General features: G+C 43.3%; 2 protein-coding genes across 3 annotated transcripts in view; both read right to left on the bottom strand.

Annotated features, from left to right (window-relative positions):
• Positions 1-97: 97 nt before the first annotated feature.
• On the bottom strand, positions 98-5,028 carry LOC108625430 (nose resistant to fluoxetine protein 6). Its single transcript, XM_018025478.2, has 13 exons — positions 4,523-5,028; positions 3,661-3,911; positions 2,762-2,955; positions 2,526-2,647; positions 2,032-2,274; positions 1,756-1,963; positions 1,510-1,675; positions 1,282-1,361; positions 1,131-1,226; positions 929-1,058; positions 623-797; positions 353-495; positions 98-239 (listed from the first exon to the last, which is right to left on the bottom strand). The coding sequence occupies exons 1-13, from the start codon at positions 4,758-4,760 to the stop codon at positions 117-119; spliced, it is 2,169 nt and encodes a 722-aa protein (XP_017880967.1). The 5' UTR covers positions 4,761-5,028; the 3' UTR covers positions 98-116.
• Positions 5,029-13,622: 8,594 nt separating this feature from the next.
• Positions 13,623-19,303, bottom strand: part of LOC108625426 (protein FAM102B) — a 40,582-nt gene continuing 34,901 nt past the window's right edge. For both annotated transcript variants that reach the window (XM_018025471.2, XM_026813857.1), the window contains 2 exons: positions 18,416-18,618; positions 13,623-18,072 (listed from right to left, as the gene is read on the bottom strand). In XM_018025471.2, the coding sequence (XP_017880960.1) occupies positions 17,951-18,072; positions 18,416-18,618 (325 nt within the window). In that variant the 3' untranslated portion in view covers positions 13,623-17,950. The remainder of the gene's footprint in view (positions 18,073-18,415; positions 18,619-19,303) is intronic.

The raw sequence follows: 19,303 nt of genomic DNA, 5'->3' as shown, positions 1-19,303 counted from the left end.
AAAGACAAAAAGGTGCAAACGTTTTCTAACACGACGAAACACGTGGACAATGGAATGGAGTGTCTTCGAGAGCTTCGCGTTCATTAAAACCCTTAGAAACGTCTCCAAGCAAGCATTTATTTCATTCTGCTTCCTCTATTGATAATCCGCAATATTCGTATGAACGACACTTCCGCAAACGAGGATAGACAGACGGCACAAACGTAAGTAACTAGAAGGACTCCGAGGCCTATAGAACCCTGAGAACAGATAAGCGACGGAACAGTCAAGACAGAATAATTGTTCACAAACAAATGTTTTACAAACGTCACGCTCTGACCATGATACAAATACAATCTGTCGTTGCACTTACAACTGATAAGACGTCGATGTACAAAGAGTAACTGTTGGCTCTATGGAGCGAAACTATAATGAAGGGGTTTATGAGATAAGCACAGTACGTCAATCTACCGAGTGGTACCCATGCGCGCAGCGTCAGGAATTTGTTCAGGATACCTGTAAATGTAAGAACATTAAAGAGGTGGTGGGTTGATCAACGTGTCCAAACATGAGCCACCGGTGGTACACGCCGACGACGTTTTTTATCGCGTCAAGAATATCAAAATTAAGAGGATTTGCTTACCACCGTGGTTCGTGATACACATGAGTACCAACCAGGCTATACCAAGGCCCCAGGCTGTTCTCGTCACAGATACGTACAAAATGCTTAAGAAAGAAGATAGGTCTTTGTCTACGAGACCGAACAGTATCGAACAATTACAGAGTATCGCCAACGTCCAACCAACGAGTAAGACTTTCTGAAACGTAACATCGATAAGAATACATGGTATCGTTCGTGTACTTTGCACATGCTGATCAGTTCGGTGTTCTTATGAATAGCCGTGGAAATATTCTCGAAATTGAAGTGCTTGCTGCGCGAGCGAATTACTTTGGACAGATGTAATTTGTAGTTCTGCTTTACAAGGTATAGGGCTGTGCCCATTCCCATCAAGTAAGGCGAGATTCTGGTCCACGGTCGAATGTATAAGAACGTCAACGTTCCCAACTGTTGGTCCAACCTGGGGAAATAAGTGTAACATTCATGGAGACGTCGAGCGATCAACTATTTTCGATATATCCCGTATGCTCACATGGGCACGTAGTTCAAATAGTAAGCCACGTAGGCGGTTGACAGTATCGATGCGAGGATGGTGGTCGCGCCTAGCCCCACGGCGACGTTGTAATATCTGGAACGATTGACTGGTCAGGTCTAAACGGCGACGACCGATTCGACGAACTTACTTGGTCAACACCATCATGAGGAGCGTGCCGAAAATAAAGAATTGCATATCAGTGGCCAGGTACCAACTCCAAGACAGACACTGAAACGTTTATACCTCCTTTCGTGAACCAACATCATCGACTCGACTTGGATTCGTATTTTTTAAAAATTGACATCGCAGATGTTTTAGTTTGCGTGTTCAAATCCGCGGTTAGTTGTAAAGCTCCGCTTAGTATAGTCGCGCTTACCATTTGGTCGAAATCGTAGAAGTTGTGGATGTAAAGCAAATTCCTCCACCAATACTTGGAACACAAGCTGGCCTCGTTCTCGGACGCAGGGAACAACGAGACCTTGTCGTACCAATTAAAATTCAATATCGAGAGCAGCATTACGACCAGGTAGGCAGGTGTAAGCCTTCGAAGTTCATGTAGCGGTCACATATTTTTGCGGAAAAGTCTGATTCTTGCGAATGCAGTAGGACTTGGAACGCATACCTGATGTATCGTTTAAAAATTCCTAGAACCAGATCCTTCAGTCTGACCGGCAGGCTCTTCGGCTTCTGTTCCTTCTCTATCTCTTTCAAAAGTATGTACGACAACAGGAAGCCACTGATGAAGAAGTACGTGTCCACCGAGTACGTGGCGTTGGTTAAGATTTGTAACATGAAACTAGCGGTCATGTGCAGGACGTCGATTTTGTTGGCTGCGATCGAAAACGTATCGTTTAAACATTTTCGGAAGTAGGCGAAATCCACGTTCGACGCTTCTCACCGACATAGAATCTTCCGTAATAAACGGTATGCACCATGGTGATCCAGATCATTCCAAAAAATTTCATACTGTGGAACATCATGAGAGAGTCCGTTCCAGTCTTTCCGTCAAATATTTGCAGGATGTTCGAATACAACGAGAAGCACACGATGTACTCCTCGATGGAACTTCTTGGTTTCAATTCGGTGAGCACGAAGTCTTCGTGAACGTTCTCGCGCTTCTCTTCCGCATCGTTCTTCAGTCCTGTTCAACGTTCAACCGTTCGAACGAAATGAAATTATGATCTCTCGACGAGAGTCGCTGTTAAGAGGCCTTACCATTGTAAAATTTAAAAAAAAATCGAATTCTTTATGCATTTTTCATAATTTGCATAAAGTTTAAAAAAATTTCATAGAACACTTTTTTTAAAAAAAATTCCCGAAAATGACCTAAATTTTTGGCAGTTATACTGGTAAGGCCCCTTAAGCAGTGGCTAACAATAAGTACCGGCTTACCAGGCGTGTTGTTGTTCTCGTACGACTGGATACGACTTTGGTCTTGCGTTCGTTTTCGAATCACCAGTATTTCGTATGCCGTGCTTACTATCACCAAAACGCACAACAGTAACAAAATAATTCTGCAACAAGAGTTTTCAACGGTTCGATCTTAACGGTGATCACAAACAATTTCAACCCCCTGTCACGGTCTTCATCTCGTTTCCGTCGAAACGGGGTATTCGTAATTTACGTACATAGAAGTGATCACCGATCCGTCGCGCAGCCACTGATGATCGTCTACCAAATCGGAGACGTTGATCAGTTGGAGGTCCGTGGAATAGAGCTGACCCACGAGAAGATTACCGTCGCGAAGTGCTTTGCTCAGAACCGTAGCTACGTCGTTCTTGGTGCACGACGCCGGTAGGCAAAGCCCGAGCAGTATATGATCCTTAAAAATGTAATTAGCGCATCGTGATCGCTGGTATCAAACTTCTAACGAACGATCTGCTTTTCGTTCATCAACACTAAACCTACCGACCCTTTTTCCACACCCGTTCCTACTGTACCCAGTCACTATGACTGGTCCTTAGAACGTGATTGTTTCTACAGTTTAAACGTTGATAACAATCAATTTGTCACTGAATGAATCGATGAATGAACCACTTTCATAAAACGACGACCGAACTCTAGCATTCGTATCGCTTAAATTATAAACTTAAAAGGACGATTAATTAAAACTGACTGAAAAGTACAAAAAATAATTACAAAACAATACTCGTAATATTTAGTAACGTGGAGCGCATGCAATAAATAATTGATGCGTGAATAGTGCTATTTTTATACTTTTTAGTCAGTTTTAAAAACGCGATGTATTAAAAATTCTTTTTACTTAAATAATAATGAATTTTTGCTCTTTAGTCCTGTGTGGATGTTTAAAATCTCAATTCTCTGGCTCATCCGGAAGTTGGTTCAAAATCAATTGGAAAATTCGTACCGAACAGACGGACAAGAAATCGAGCTAATAAAAACGTAGTAAAAATGAATGAGGATTAAGAATGAGCTGGTCCTGCACAAATTTGAGAACGGTCGCGGGGACCGGTGCGTAGTAGGTTCAGTGTTAAAGGTACGAACGTTAGACGATCGAGCTGCTCACCTCATACGGCAACGATAAGTGATACTGCATAGTGCTGTGGTGAAGAATATCGGCGACGAAGAAGTGTAGCTCGAACGGCACCTGCTCGTCCCTTGGGTTCCGGTACACGGAATTGTTCTTCAGCGTCTCCTTCGACATAAACCCTACCAGCGTTAAATTGCTGGAAAGGAAATTGCAATCCATCCGATCGCCCATCCAGAAATTGTTTCCACTGACGAAACCGGAAGACGTTTGCCCGCTGGCATCCAACACTTGAAAAGAAAAGCACGTCCTACTGAACGATCGACTCCGCGACGTCTTAACATCAATTTTTACCGCGTCTTCGCCACGATTTCCCGAACTCGCGTTTATTCGGTTGCGAAACCAATTCCATTTCACGCGGTCTCGCAAAAACTTCACGAACAGCTTTTTCGACTCACTGTTTGTTATTCAAATAAAAGTAAACGAACGGTTGCATAATTTACGGATCGAGAGGAAAATTCCATTTCGGGGGTCGGGCAACGACCAGGCGTGAACGCACGGTGTTTCGGAGGACAGGGACGAGCTGGCCAACAGTTGATCCCGCGTAGAAGATAGAACGGGAACAAACCGGCGATCGAAGCAATAGCGTGTACAGCCGTTTTCCATCGCGATGAAACTAGTTTCTTGTGTAACGCGCGAAGAAAGTCTCACAGGACTGACGGTGACGAAGAATCGCGACGCACGAACATAAGTCCTGAGTTCACGGGACGCATCGAGTTCCATAACAATTCACGGTTACAGGAGAATCGTCTGGCCCACGAAACGATCGCGAGGGTAAAACGTACGGCAAACAACGAACGTACGTTAAATCTTTCGTTCCCTTAATAAACGTCCTACTAACTTCTTATGCTCCATAACATGCCGCGGTCTACTCCTTCGCGGAACATTTCGATGTCGGTCCGACATCTGCTCGAATTCAAGAGATCCGTATAGTTGGTGATCGCGTACGCTGGCAGTACCTCCGACATCGTCTGCTTGTTTCGGCCAGTGGTCGCCTGGACCGTCGACGACGGCAACCAGATAGCCGCGGCCAGTAGTATAGACGAGCACAGCATCAACGAGGTCTTCGGGTTCCTCATGTTGATCTCCGATGTTGCACCGGTCGCGTGAAAACTCTCGATCGGTCGCGCGGCTGTGCGATTCCAAGGGGTTGAAACGCGGAAGATGAAGTTCAGAGGCGAAAACGCACCGAGTCTCGATCGGCACTGTGGAAGGCGAGTATACCCGCGATTTATTCGCGCGAGAGAATCCGACCAAGGGGACACGACGACCGCGAAAGGACTGCCGCGTCGAGAAGCGATCCCAGGATTCAAATGGAAAGCGAGCCGTCCTCATGGCCGGCGTCGTCATCCGGCGTTGTTTTTAAAGTGGCAACGCGAGACACCCCACCATGCGTCCGATTTATTATTCCTACCTCATGGCGATCGATCACAAAATTTACTTATTCGTTCGCTCGATGGCTCGAGAGCCGCTTGCTTCCATTTCCGGCGAAACGAGATCCATCGTTAAAAACGTTTGACCGTTCAATTTCATATTTCAATTGATTCCACTTTCGTCGAGATCGACGCGATTTACAGATCATCGTATGTACAAAAGTACAAAGTATCTTTTATTACATACATAATTTGTTTTACGTAAGTATCGATCATATTAATCTCACTCGATTTCGATACTGATTCAACGTCATCTTTTCGCATTTACATATTCACGTCCGATCGATCACCGGATGAACAGCACGGTTCGTCATTTGATTGAACCGTTCATTAATTCCTAGGCGATTAATTGACTTGACTTGTTTCGTTATTTATTAGCGGCAATCGGTCCTCCGACCTTTCTTGTCTTTCTTCACCTTCTCGTTCGAATTTCTGAAACGTTCTCCGAAGATCGTCTCTCATTGATAAGACTTCGTGAAAAGAATCTTTTCTCTTCGTCGAGTCAGGCGTGCGACCATTAGAATCGGAACGACCGTTCATGGACCAGCGGTTAACGTCGGTACGCGTGTAGCTACATAGTCGACCGAAAGAAGTAATGAGACCTCGACGAGCATCCGACTGGTTTTCGATCGGGCACGAACATGTATGACATTAACGGAAAAGGTGTCGAGTCCTCCAGATGAATGATCAGGACTGATTTAATCGTAGTTAATGGTGTCTCGCGTGAATCCCTGCACGCGTTTGCTTTCGTTCGGAATTACGGGAAGATCACCTTGAACCCTCGCACTCCCGATTATCTCGATGATCTCGCTTTGTATTGACCAACGAGAGCCGGTAGAACGTGTATGCATATCGCCTAGGACATATGTCTATATGTCTACTCCCTAAATGACTGGAAACTTTACTTATCGACTCGTTATAAGATAAATCGACGATGGAATCGTTTCTAGCACGTCGGTAAGATTTGTACTTAGGCCGCAGGGTGGATGATTCAATCTCGAGAATCGAGATGCAGGTCAATGTTAATGATCAGACCGATTTTTACACTAAGTAAAGCAAAGGCAGTTTAATAGATCCGTTCTAAGTTACACGTTTGTCGTGCAAACATTGTAATAGACGCTTAAGTGCATAAACTTTTGGGATTGACTGTATAGCCAATACATCCTTAAGGGGCCTTACCAGTGACCGCCTAAAATTTAGCTCATTTGGGGAATTTTTTTTAAGAATTTATTTGCCTATAAATGAACTATGTAATTACAATTAATTTTAATAAATATAAATAATTTTACTTATATTATATGAATACTATTAGTAGGCTGCCTCTCAAAAACTAGTTGAGATCCGACCTTGAAATTTTAGTATGATATTTTCGAAGGTATAAACTTCTAAAAAATATTCGATTTTTTTTAAATTTCACTCTGGTAAGGCCCGTTAAATCCAGTAGAAGGATGCTGCGAGGTCGCAAAGCACAGAATTCGCTTGAAGAACCGTAACGAGAGTTCGAGATCGTCGGTATTGGAAAAAAACGACGTAAAAGTCGAATTTTCATCGAAAGCGAAAGAGCTGTCTCGTTACTCAATCACTCTTAGGTTGATGGATCGGCTTCGAACTCGTATTAGGATTATGAAATTTGAACAATATTTCCGAAGGAGAATCGTAAACCCGCGTTCACATATTATGGAACCGGTCAACGCCGCTCCTCGAAACAATTACGACGAATAATAATTCTGTGGTCGATCAAAAAATTTTACGACTCGGACATAAACGTGGTTACACGTGTACAGGCATGGACGTACAGTGGACCGCGGGTTCTTACGTTAGGTGAAACATTTATCAATTTAAAAAATGATGTTGGACTCCTCTCATTCTTGCCGGACGATAATTATGTTTCCGATTTTCAAATGAATCGATTTAAAAAGAATAGTCAATTCCCACCGTGATTTGCCTGAACATTTTTCCATTACCGGTCTACCGGAAACCAGTTGGACGATTATGCAGTCAGATTTAAGTATACTTTAAGTATAAATTGTTTTCTTCTCAAATCTGTATATCGCAGCGCGTATTCATCAGCTAAAAGTTTACTTCACCTATTAGCGACATTCTTCGCGTTAAATCGTTGTTAATGGAGGTGGAAATCGGCGGTCATCCGGGGTTACGATCGTGATACAACCTTCGATGCGACCAGTTCTTCTCCTCCGTCCTTGTCCATTGCCCGCCACCTGCCCCATGCCGTTGTTTAGTTTTCGTTCAAAAACTTTCACTCGCGTCGCGGGACTAATGTTCTTGTCCACGAGTCGATTTTACGTCCGCGTGCACTGCGATTAGCAGTATCATTTCATTGGCAAAATAAATTAATTTCGTCGTGCCACGCGAAACTGAAGCAAAAACCTTTATCTAGTCGACGACAAGTAGCGGCAAAACAGTAGAGCGCCTTCTTATTCGTTTTGCGAAAACAGCTCGTAGTTTATCGCCGATTGTAAGTATTCACGTTCGTCGGATTTAAATATTGAAGCAGGCATAAAATATTAGACACAGAGCGTCTCTTGTTTGACTAACTCGTGTCATTCCTCGAGACGTTAAATGAGCTTTTTCGATCATCCGATCTTCGTTTCCGCTCGTTTTTGTCTCGCGATCCTTGGGGAAAATTTTTCCAACACTCTCGAAACATCTGCAGCCTTCGCTGTACGAGTTGAAAAACTACGAGCGAGAAATGATCAGCCAGGCATTAGTCAACATTTTCTTGTCAATATGTTAATGCTATTAACGATCATCGCGTATCATCAAGTACGATGCGTGACGTTTATAGTTTAATCAATTCGTGGAAAATTTGTCGTGCGTACATCGAAGAGACGCTATTAAAGATTGGCAGCGCCCGTGTAATCGTTGAGACAGCGAATGAGGCTCAAAACAGCGGTGTCATTTGTATTCGCGTTTTGACAACGATTTTCATTTATATTGAACCTAAAGAGTAGCTTCAGTTACGGTGAATCGATAAAATCTAGAACGGAAGATAGTTTCGCTTGTCGCGTATCTATGTTTCCTGTTTTCATGAAAACGACGAACATTCTGATACGATTTGTCCTTCTTACGCAATGCCGATACACTTAACGAAGGAAAAACTTAATTATTGCCCGGTGATTCGATCGCGAATCGTTGGCCAATTCAATGAATTACCACGAATGTTTACCGAAAGGCAAACACTCAATGTTTTCGCTTCGACTCAAAGCGGAACGCGCTCAATCGCCGAACCCTTCGAACATCGCCACGGTATCACGTACTCACGCGATCGAGTAATGTACCATTTGTCACGTAAAGGTTATCGTCCATCCTACATGCAGATCGATACATTACGTCAAACATGCAGTTCCGCGGGCCGTCGGAGCTGTTCGGCGGCCCGCCAAGACTGATAACAATACATTTATTTTATTTTTAATAACACTGGATCTAGCACATATTTGTGCAAACAACTACTTTCGACTTTAAGAAATAATGAACCTGCGAAGAGATCAAGATTAACAGACAAGCGTGTTCTAAAAAAAACTACGGCTCAAAAAATTTTCAAGACTTGGTTAATGAAGAATGTTGCCAAGTTTCTTAAAAAGAAGCTGATATTTTTCATTTAAATAATGTTAAATTAAAGACTAGAAACTTTCCATTGTTTACTACGTTTATATTCTGTGTATTACTATTTTGTATGTATTGATTTGTTTATAATAAAAGCTACGCTTCATCTTTATTCCCATTTTTTTGTTTTTTGATGTTTTTTTATATGTATCTGATGTGTTATACCAAATAATATGATCCTCGATGGTTAACGAGTTCAATAGGCCTGCACTACGAGAGTCTACCCGCTAACACGTAGAATGGTCCTTTGTAATTACATACTTTTATTGCAAATTTGAATGTTCGCGGATCCATGCAAAATGACGGATCATCTCTTATCTACGCAATCGAACGTTGCTCTTCTTTTTTTCGGACGTATGCATATTAAATGGTCCACGAGAATTGCCATTTAAATTATCGATCTCGTTAAGAAGTTAAATAAAAGTTAATAAAAGTTAATAAAGCAGTTATTAGCCTATAAACTAGTTAATAATTGGAATACTTGGTAAAAGTTTCTTCGATTAACGATTCGGTAAGTTCCATCGAGAATTAATTCGTCCAATGCATATTTTATGACAGTCATGCTAGTCCATGGAGATACATCGTGTTTACTGTAATACTCAAAGAGTTTGAAGTTGTTGCCCGACGTTGTAAGTGTCATTCGATGAAAGCCACACGTATAATTATCATAGACATATAAGAACAGACCGCGCTAGCAGTCCGACGAAGCGATAGTAGAAAAACAGAGAAAGAGAATCATATAGTCCCCCTCTGTGTCCTTGTCTAACCGTCTTTAGACAAGGACACAGAGGGAATCTATATGATTCTCTTTCTCTATTTTACTTTTATCGTTTCTATTTACAGACTCGAGAACCATTAGCGCGGCTTATTCTTATATGTCTATGATAATTATCCTGCCTGAATGATATAAGCCACTAGTGTCGCTAGTTTTTCTGCATTGTCGATATTTGCATGCACAACGCAAAGGCGAACATTTACGTCTAAAAGATGATTGACGCAAAATAGGTGAGAAATAAGAAAAAGCTTTTGCACATGTCTATCAATCATGATCGCACGACTAGGTGGTCTCATTAAAATTGATGACATCGTCCGCAGGTTCGAATGTAATTTAAAAGTTAAACGAGTCATGTGTCGAAGAAAATTTAAAACTTAATTTTTGCCTGGTAACGATTATACCGAACAGAGTTCATGGAAAAATCATGGAACGAGCCGAGAAAAAGACGACAGTTAATGACCTCGTGGCCTGGGCCACTATTGAACTCTCGAACCATTTTAATATTCATTAATTCTTTTCCAAAACGTTGCCCGAAACTTTTAGAACGTTCACGTGTCCGTACGGTGAAAGAAAAGGAAAAAGACAACCTCGAGGACACTCGAAAAACCAGTCGCCAACAATGATATTTCAGTAGAACGTTCGTGGAATGCTGGTAAAAAGGACGCTACAGCGTTGCACGTTCTTTATTCTGGCGAACCGAACCACAGATATTAGCCCCGTGCATACGGACCATTGTTTCGTTTCTCGATCTGCAATTTTCTAATTGTGACCAAGTCACAGTTTTATCTCCACCGTCGCGAATCAAAGCGAGACTTCTGATAAACGCGTCGTTTCACCGCTGCACGACTCCACACGCAAAAATGATTCGATGAACATCTGCCATAAGATCAGTCGCAACCTTTGACTACGTACACTTAGTAACAATGAGCCAGTTCAGGCTTGTGTTAGTTTCCTCTAGGGTTTATTTTTCAATGCTCGATCTTGTTATTAGCTGTAAACACAAACCGCCAGTTGCATAGGCTTCCAATGTTAAGAAAGTGCAGCCAGCATCAAATCTCCGCCTTCAAGACCTATGCATGACCAAAAAGTGGTAATTTTAGCCACTGAATTTAAATTTTACGTATATCTAACGTCACGACATTCCACAGTGCGCAAAAACCAGTTCTCAGCCTTTCTCTTTCTCTCTAATGCTTTCCACATTTTCGCCACTACTCGGATCCACGTATTCAGTTATCCCCAGCACCTCCAAACTGCGCGAAACTGGTATGGACTCTCGTGACGACAGGAATAGTACATGTGGCTTTACGAGTTCTGAAAATTTTAGATTCCGAGCCAAATGACGCTACCACGACGTTGACTAATTGTAAGTCTTTCCTAGCGGATCAGCGGTCCATTTGTACACAATCAAAGGTCGCAACAGACGTCTCCGGAATTTCCGAACAGCGCATATGTATACGATGCATCGCGAAAATTTATGCGTAGCATGCCGCGAGACCATTTTTCCGAGATAGGTACTCGCGTCTCTCGCGACCCTTTCTTACGCAAGAGGTTTTCACCTTTTCATTTTATTCGCTTTCCCCTTCTTTCCGTCTGATCTATGTACACCGTACGATTCGATAAGATCTCCCAGGATCGTTTAGGAAATTATTTCATCGTACCGGTACGACCGAATCGAATCGTTCGGAGAACTTGAAATTATGAAAATCCACGTAATTACGTAAACTCCAATTTACTCGGAGATTCGCGTGTACGAATAAATAGCGTTTCAATGTACGTGCATTAACTCTGTTCGTAACTGCAAATTAGACAAACAACGGACAGATAATTTCCTTTTTTCTTACTCGAATATTATTCAGTCGATCGGAGTCGTTAGCTAGGCGAACGTCACTGTTATTTGATGACAGATCGTTTAGGATCAAAGTATCTCCACGCGTTACCCACATTAACTTAATTACAAAGCTGTACACTTTGGATGCTTGACTCTTTTTCTCGGCCATTTATTCGTGCACGTGACACGTATCGATATTCTCCGACTAGTAACGCGGCAGTGCCTGTGATACGCGGTTTCTACCACAATCTCCTTGAAGTACCAAAGGCCAACGAGCAACAATAACTTACAATATAACAAATTCTGAATATATGTAAGTTCGTTTAATATTTTACACTCATTTTTCATTTACGTCGTTGCTATAATGTAATCTGAGAGTGGATATTCCAGAGTGCACGTGTCAAACGGTAATCATTTGTAAGTAAAACAGGCCCGACTCTATGCAAACTAAACTATGAATATTAATTGTTTCGTCTTAGCAATCATTCATAATAACGATGTGTGCGATCTTTATTTTTCGGATAATTCTAAAAGCGAAGTTTACACCAGGAAATGTACAATTTGTCACACGAATAGCTCATGCAATATATCTTCCTGAGGCGAGCCGCTGCACAGTCGGTTTTATTTAAATCAGTTTTGACGAGTCATGAAGAAATTAAGACAGATGTCCACGTAAAGCTTCTTGCACGTTGTTCATTCTGCAGTTCTAATCCTTGCGTTCCACGGCGCGAACCGAGCGATCAGCCGACACGCATGGGTTCAAATAAATTGTAACGTAACAGGAGGATCGCGAGGAAAGATAAAACGAACGGATTTAAAAAGCGCAACGAGTGTTCCGCGCAAACGGATCACGTTTGAACTCAACAATGAATGCGACAATGACAGAATTCTGTAATTTGTATAATGTTTAATGCATGATTTAAAAATATTTTAAAGTTGAAATAATGTGAATGTCGAGGATATCATTTAAGATGTACAATAAAGGGTATGCAAAAGTAAGAATTATAAGACACGTAGACAATGTGAACAGTTGCAAATCACGTACAGTCCAATTAAAAAAATGTCAAAACTGGGTATTAGAATATTAGAAATTATACGTTAAAAATTCCTTATGACCGAGAAAATCAGGTCGGACAATTTTCTAAACCTTACTCCTCTGTAATTATCTTGTCTTATAAAAGCTCATTGCTTCAAATATTGGACACAGGCTTTTTATTTCACGTCTTAAATTTTCGGCAGATATTTTGCGGCTCATACAACCTTAATTGATTTTCGACTGGAAAGAACGTTTCGCGTGCACCGCCGAATCTGATGTCTCGCCCGTTGCGCGTTCGTTTCTGTTTATTGTCAGACGTAACAGAGGCGAATTACGTCGTGAAAGCGCTCGCATAACAGTTATAATGAAACGCGTATCGGTATGTACCCGTACGGACGGATGTTAAGTCAGAGCCGTGGATTCTGTCTCCGCACGCCAGAGAAAGTAAACCGTTTCCTCTTCCTGGTTTAGGCATCATCGATGCACGTTCATCGACGACCCGTCCCCCGAACACGAACTTCAAAATCGTCCCCATCGCATTAGCCTCAGCGCTACATTTTTATCTCACGTTGCCTACGTCTACTTTTTGCTCTCCTTTGACTCATCGATACACGTTTTTATGAAAAAAGAATGTGCCACGTGTAAAAGTTATCGCGTTACACCGATTCAATTAATGATTGTTATCAGATCTGTAAAAGAATTCATCATACGGTAGTAAGTAAGTGTACCCCGTAACCATGAGTCGAACAATCATAATTTTTGTTGCTTAATGAATTTCAGGATGATATTAAGTGACCCTGCGAGGATGTCTGTTACAGATTTTTTAAATCACAGCCGCAGGTACCATGGACGTTGCTCGCTATCTGATGAACCCAGGGTTCAAGAAACCTGTACTATGACATGAGCGTAATCGACGACTGTGCGTACGAACAGAGACCTTGAAAAAAGATTTTTGTGGAATCTGACTATTTATACTTTTACGGCGCGTAGACATAATCCGAGGGGATCGAGAAAGGCCATACGTTCGATGACATAAATCGTCCGAAGCGTCAAGCAAAATGAGCGACGCGTGATTTAGCAAAGACTTTGTCGTTGCTTAATTCGTCTCAACTTACCGCAGACCTCGTTGCGTCATTGCGTGATTTTGACAAGAGACTCGTTCCCTCTGAAATACAGAAGGACGAGAAACGAGAAAGGGAAAGGTCGTTCGGAGGGAGTCGACGCTGGTAAAGAGACGAACACCAGTTGATTTTCGAAGTATTATTATCAGCACATGATAGTTTTGCATCCATCATCTCGCGCAGTAAGGATCGGACAAAACGTCAACAATTATAAATAAAAAAAAAAATATAATATTAATAATAATCACGGATCTTACGGGCCGCCGAGGAGCCGCTCCCTCGGCGGCGTTCTAGAAGCCAGTTCCGAAAAATCAAATTAAAAAGTAGAATCGTTCGTGTAATACACTTCGTAATACAGAGGCGACAACGAGTAGTCGTTACAATATTGTAAAGTATCACAACGTTTAATATCCGTCGGGGGATTGCGGTCGAGTACGTGCGCGAGTCGCCCGACGCGACTCATTTTCGTTTCAAGGAAACAGATCGTTCGAAGACTCGTTCGAAGACGCGTTCGAATAAAAATCCCGAACAGAAGGAAGAGAGGAAGGAGGAGAAGGTATGAGAACTTTGAAACGCGAGTATCGATCAAGCGAAAGGTGCCTCACCTTGAAATTTCACGAATTCTGTACATGGTCGAATCTTAAGAGGAGAAAACAGAAGTTCCGAGTATCATCGATGTTTATAAGAATCAATGAAAAAAGTCAACGACGTGTGCATATTTCGTTACATTTGCTTTTACATTTCTTACGAACGCGTCGAATTCCCGGTCTACCGATGGAATCAGGTGAAGACGCTTCTGCGGTAGCTAGTCTTTTCAAGGAACAGGGAACGATGTCTAAATAGCATTGTACGAAGTGTATCGGTGCCCTCGCGGACGTTCTCGACGTGCCTCAGACCTCGACACACCTTGACCAACGAAACGCACATCCTCTGACTCGTATCATCCTCTGGTGCCAGATCGGGATACGAGAAGAAACGAAAAAGCCCGGTCGACGAGGCGAGCGACGCGTTTCGGCCGCTTCGCCTCGAACACCTAGGGCAAAGACACGGATACGTTGAACGAAACGGAAGGACGATAAAGAAATCGCGACACGCACTGATGCAAACAGCAGCGTTGGGCAAATCCGGATAACGAACAAAGACCTCGTTTCAGCTTCCTCGCGATGAAACTGCGGATTTTTACGCGAAACTTAAATATTTATGATAGTCGAGCATTGCCGGTATGTTCCTCACATCTTCCCGCATCTTTATTTTCTGCACGTGCAACATTTCCATTCTTTTATAAACGCGTCAAATCCGCAGTCCACTCGCGACAGTTCTATAAATTATATGCGAACGAATTCTTGTCGCTAGAGTTACGTTTGATTAAGATCTCATTCATCATTTCCGAACAGTTTCATCTCGACGAAAGAGTTTATTTAGTCGCGATGACTGACGACGATTCGAATTAATTTGTTCGATGCCCAACTCTGATACGAAGCGATCGACGCGCGCTGAGATCTCCTCTTTCAGATATCCCCGTGTTCTTTGATTTCCATCGGGGACCGATAAACGTAAAGTCTCGTGAAATGTATTTAGACACGATTTCAACGCGCGTAGGATGCTCAATGAATCGCGAACCGCTGAACGTCGCGCCTCGTTTCAAATAAAAATTTTTTACACACCGACGTACGTTGAAAAAATATTGCACATTGCGCGTCGTTCGGCGACTCGCGTACTCTTCTCTATACTTCTCTATTATCTCTCTCTTTCTCTCTCACACACACACACACACTCACTCTCTCGCTCTGCTTCCTTTCGAACCGGAGACTGGCTACTTTGGCGTGAGACTCGCAAGCAGCGCGACACAGTAATCGTACGAAAATCGGGCACAGGCGTTATAGAAAAATACTGCGTTAATGAAAAATGTATAGAAAAGAAAGAGGAAACAGGAGGACGAACTGGATGGGACAGCGTCGATGGGCTCCGGATCGCCAGTTCCGACTACCGTCGATCAGTCAATCATATTTCGTCAGCGTCGCGTCGATTTTATTGTACGTATTATTGCTCGGAATTTAATTTCAGTTTCGTCAGGAAACAATGTCGCAGACAGTCCTGTAGCTATCGGTCAGCGTGAAATTTCTCGTCGGTACGGTGATTCTGTCAACCGTCCAAATATTTGACCGGTCAATATGTACCATAGGGAAGAGAGTTGCCTCTTTCAAATAGATTTAACAACGCGATATACGCTTCGGAAGGACAGTGCTAGGCAAAAAGATTTCTCTGGCTGAGAATGCTGCTCATGAAAATATCACTTAGGACAATGAGAACTGAAACACGACGAAACCCAATACTGAATTGTGCACGAGAGCTCGTAATGATTCAAAACGTAGTGTCGAAATCGATGGTTCGTTTGAACGGTCGAAATCGACGAATCGTGGACGAGAACCGTCGGATCGTTATTAGAGACCCGATACGACGATACTCCCACCGTGGAAGTCTTTTCTGGAGACGCGGATCAAAGGGTTTGTCTTTTTCTTTCGAAGCGAAAGCGGGGAGATTTGTGCATATAATCGCTGACTTCCCACTCGTCTCGTCGTTATACATCTTCTACCTCAGATTCGCTCTCGTTGATTCAGTGCTCGACGCAAAATGCCGGAGCGTAGGGGCAACGCGCTCTCGTTCCCTACGCTCGTAGTCTACTTCTCATCTGATCTGTTTTCTCAGCGATTCGTCCTTGGGCCGCTGGAAGTTTTCGCCACTCTCCTTCACTCTAGCATTCTTCGATCTCGTTCATCCAGCAAGTGTGTTCAGGCACTATATATGTACAGATGTATATATCTTCAGGCCTATATGTACATAACGTATCATCTCCTCGCTGTCTTGTTCGCGTGTCCGCGGGCGACGTGCGACCAACTTCCAGTCGCAGACGTCCCCGCAATGCTTCGATACGCTAGAGGGTCACTGATAATGGCGAACGCGCGAATCTCGCTACGAGTAAGATTCGAATCGACGCGTCGCCGCTTCGATTCTTATTCGGAACGATCTTCGGCCCGCCACTGGTCACAGGTAATTCGAGTAATGAGGGAGAAGTGGGGAGAGAACGTACGTATACGACACCGGTCATCTACCTACGCAACAATTACTACCGCTATATGTACAACGAATCGCTAACGCAGTCACCGTTGGGCTGCGTTAGAAAATTGAAAAAATCCGTATCTCTCTTCTCTTTACTTTCACTCTTCTCCTTTCTATCTCTGGATCAGGCTTAGGAATAGCGGTGTGGAGAATACGGGGGATCGTCGAGAGTACAGTAATTAGAATTAGAATAATATCACGGAAAAACATCCAGCCTCGATAATTAAATAATGTGGCACTTGTAGTCGGTGGATCTGGTTCCACCGTTTTTCGAAGTGTCTTATCGTTAGCAAAATGGAATTGTACGTTTCCTCCGCGCGGGACGAAACAGCGGTTCGATTTCTGTTCGACAACACCTCTTATCTCTCTCTCTCTCTTTCTCTCTCTGTCTCTCTCATTCGCAGAAGTTGCCACGAAAACGTCTAAAACAGCATCAAAGGCTAGAAGTACAAAGGGTCGCGACGAAGTTAAAATTCTTGAGAATATATTATACGGAAATACTATAAAGTGGAGTTGAATTCGAGAATAAAAATAAATACAAATAGTACCTTAAATAATAGTTAAACGCGATCAAAAGGAAAAATCGTTTTCTTATTTTTTTTGTACGTTAACGCGAATTGAAGCGCGTCCGGACCACTTTATAGTGACTCGCACGATCGTTCGCGCGGACAACGGAGGAACCGTGAACGCAGGTAGAAAAAATAAGTGTCGGTGCGTGTACACACTGTACGACGTTAGTCAACGTCGATCGACGAACGTTACGCATCGAGCATCTCCGTTTTCGCGTTTCTCGTTCGAACTTCTCTTTTTTTTTAGTTTTATCGCCTGAACGACGAGGTCCTCCGATTTGTTCGCGAGGTACGGAAGAACATGAACGTTGCATCGTCATTTCGATTTCATTTCGACGAATGAAGTAAATTCTGGATGCCATGCTTCGTGCGTTTCGTATCAGAGATCGAACGAGTTCAATCGGTCCCCTTACTTCGAACGTGCGATCGCAGGTGGAAAATTTGTGTCGCGTAAACCAAAGTTATTAGCAACGTTTGAGCGTGAATGACAATCTGTTCGGTGCTCGAGGCACCGAGCACCGGGAGGACATTAGCCGTGCAACTGAAAACGATGATTTAGTAAGGAGGTATCGGGATGCACTCGCGTTTCGTCGCCGTTCGAACCGTCTCTGTCGACGAATCCATCGTCTAGCAGTCTAGAACGTGATCGTTGTCCTCGCGACTACCGGGGCTCATAGACCTCGTAGACGAGCTCTGGCACTAGGGCCAACGAGAACGTCGCGCTGGCCTGTCTTGCATACTGTCTTCTCGTCCCAATAGCTTCGTGTTACCTATTATTCTCCTCCATCACTACCTGCTTGAACACACCCGCGGGCATTTGACTCTTGATCTCGTGGCTGCCAAGCGCGGTCGTACCATCCTTCGCGATGAACAATTGTAGCCCGGTTGCTGCGAACAAACGATACGGACCAATGATAATCGCGTACGTTCGACATCGGTTCGTAAACAATCGTGTCGTTAGCAATCGTTACTACGTCCTCATCGCGTCAGATGCATATTTATAAAACATATTACTTTTTCATTACTCAGTTGCATGCGTCGACACTTTTTTCCGTGACTTACGTTACGACAGTTTTCATTGATCGACTACCAACAACTCGTCGGAACAGGACGCAGACTTTTATATGAGCCAACTCATCCACGCAACGCTTGTGCAAAGACATAAAACCTGCGGCCTACTCGTCGGGAAAGTATCGCCGTGCATTATTTCCAATTCAACGGAGTAACTCACTTTCCGAAGTCTCGTCCGTTTGCTCCAAATTCGTTGCTTTGATCAGCTCGTCGATGAGGGAGTCTGGGTTCGGCCTGGTCACCTCGACCCTGCACAACACCGGGTTCCCCGTACCGTCCTCCGCTTTTTTCCGCCGCTCCAACGCGGCCTTTGCTCGGTCCAAAGATCCCGTCTCGCTGAGCCCCGACCCGCCAGAAGGATTTCTGCGAAACAAACGAACCGACGTTCATCGCAGACTGTTCTTTCCTCGGCCTCGATCTTTCAACCTCTATTTACGCGAGCAGCGGTACAGAAAAACAACGGATTGTTCATCTAAAATTTATGAATACCGAGAGTGACGGCAAACGGTATAAAAAAAAAAACTCGCCGGCTCTCCTTGATATCGGTGAACAAATTTCCGTTTGAATTTTCATCTAAATGACTGACAGTGTCTATTTTTAATAATAACCGAGAAACGGTAGATCATGTAATGATGAAGCTCGGTTTTTGAACTTTTTACGATTCTGTACCGCTCCCCGTGTTCGATCAACGACAACAAAAAAATCAGTTCGTTTCCAGAACACATCGCGTGCAAAAACACATTACCGTCGTTCGATGCAAAGATTAAGGATCGTCGCCGAGACGCGACTTTCACAGAAGCGAGACGTAAAGGTCCGAAGCTAACGTCTGGTTTTCGGACGACACACGAACATGGGAATGGGAAGCTATTAGTCATTAGCAAGCGAAGCAATGCGTGTGACAAGCGACGAGATGCATGGAGCGATCAGACTGCGAATTTGTATTTCGGGAAAACTTTGGTTCGCGGAACGTAACTATGTGCGCTTCAACATCAGTTTATGTTTCATTTATATCTTAAGTTTTGATTTGTATAAAAATCCGCAGCCTGGT

The sequence above is a fragment of the Ceratina calcarata genome, unplaced genomic scaffold, assembly GCF_001652005.2.
Source record: "Ceratina calcarata isolate Rehan_Ccalc_2016 unplaced genomic scaffold, ASM165200v1 scaffold351.2, whole genome shotgun sequence".
NCBI classification, from domain to species: domain Eukaryota; kingdom Metazoa; phylum Arthropoda; class Insecta; order Hymenoptera; family Apidae; genus Ceratina; species Ceratina calcarata.
The sequence above is the reverse complement of the archived record's forward strand: the minus strand, read 5'-3'. Positions and strand labels throughout refer to the sequence as shown.

Bases quoted from the DNA above. Each gene is read 5' to 3' on its own strand.
- LOC108625430 (XM_018025478.2), bottom strand. From the start codon at position 4,760: ATGAGGAACCCGAAGACCTCGTTGATGCTGTGCTCGTCTATACTACTG. The intron at 2,275-2,525 runs GTAAGCCGGTAC...AACGTTGAACAG, and splicing joins CGAGAACAACAACACGCCTG to GACTGAAGAACGATGCGGAA. The intron at 798-928 runs GTAATTCGCTCG...GTTACGTTTCAG, and splicing joins ACAAATTACATCTGTCCAAA to AAAGTCTTACTCGTTGGTTG.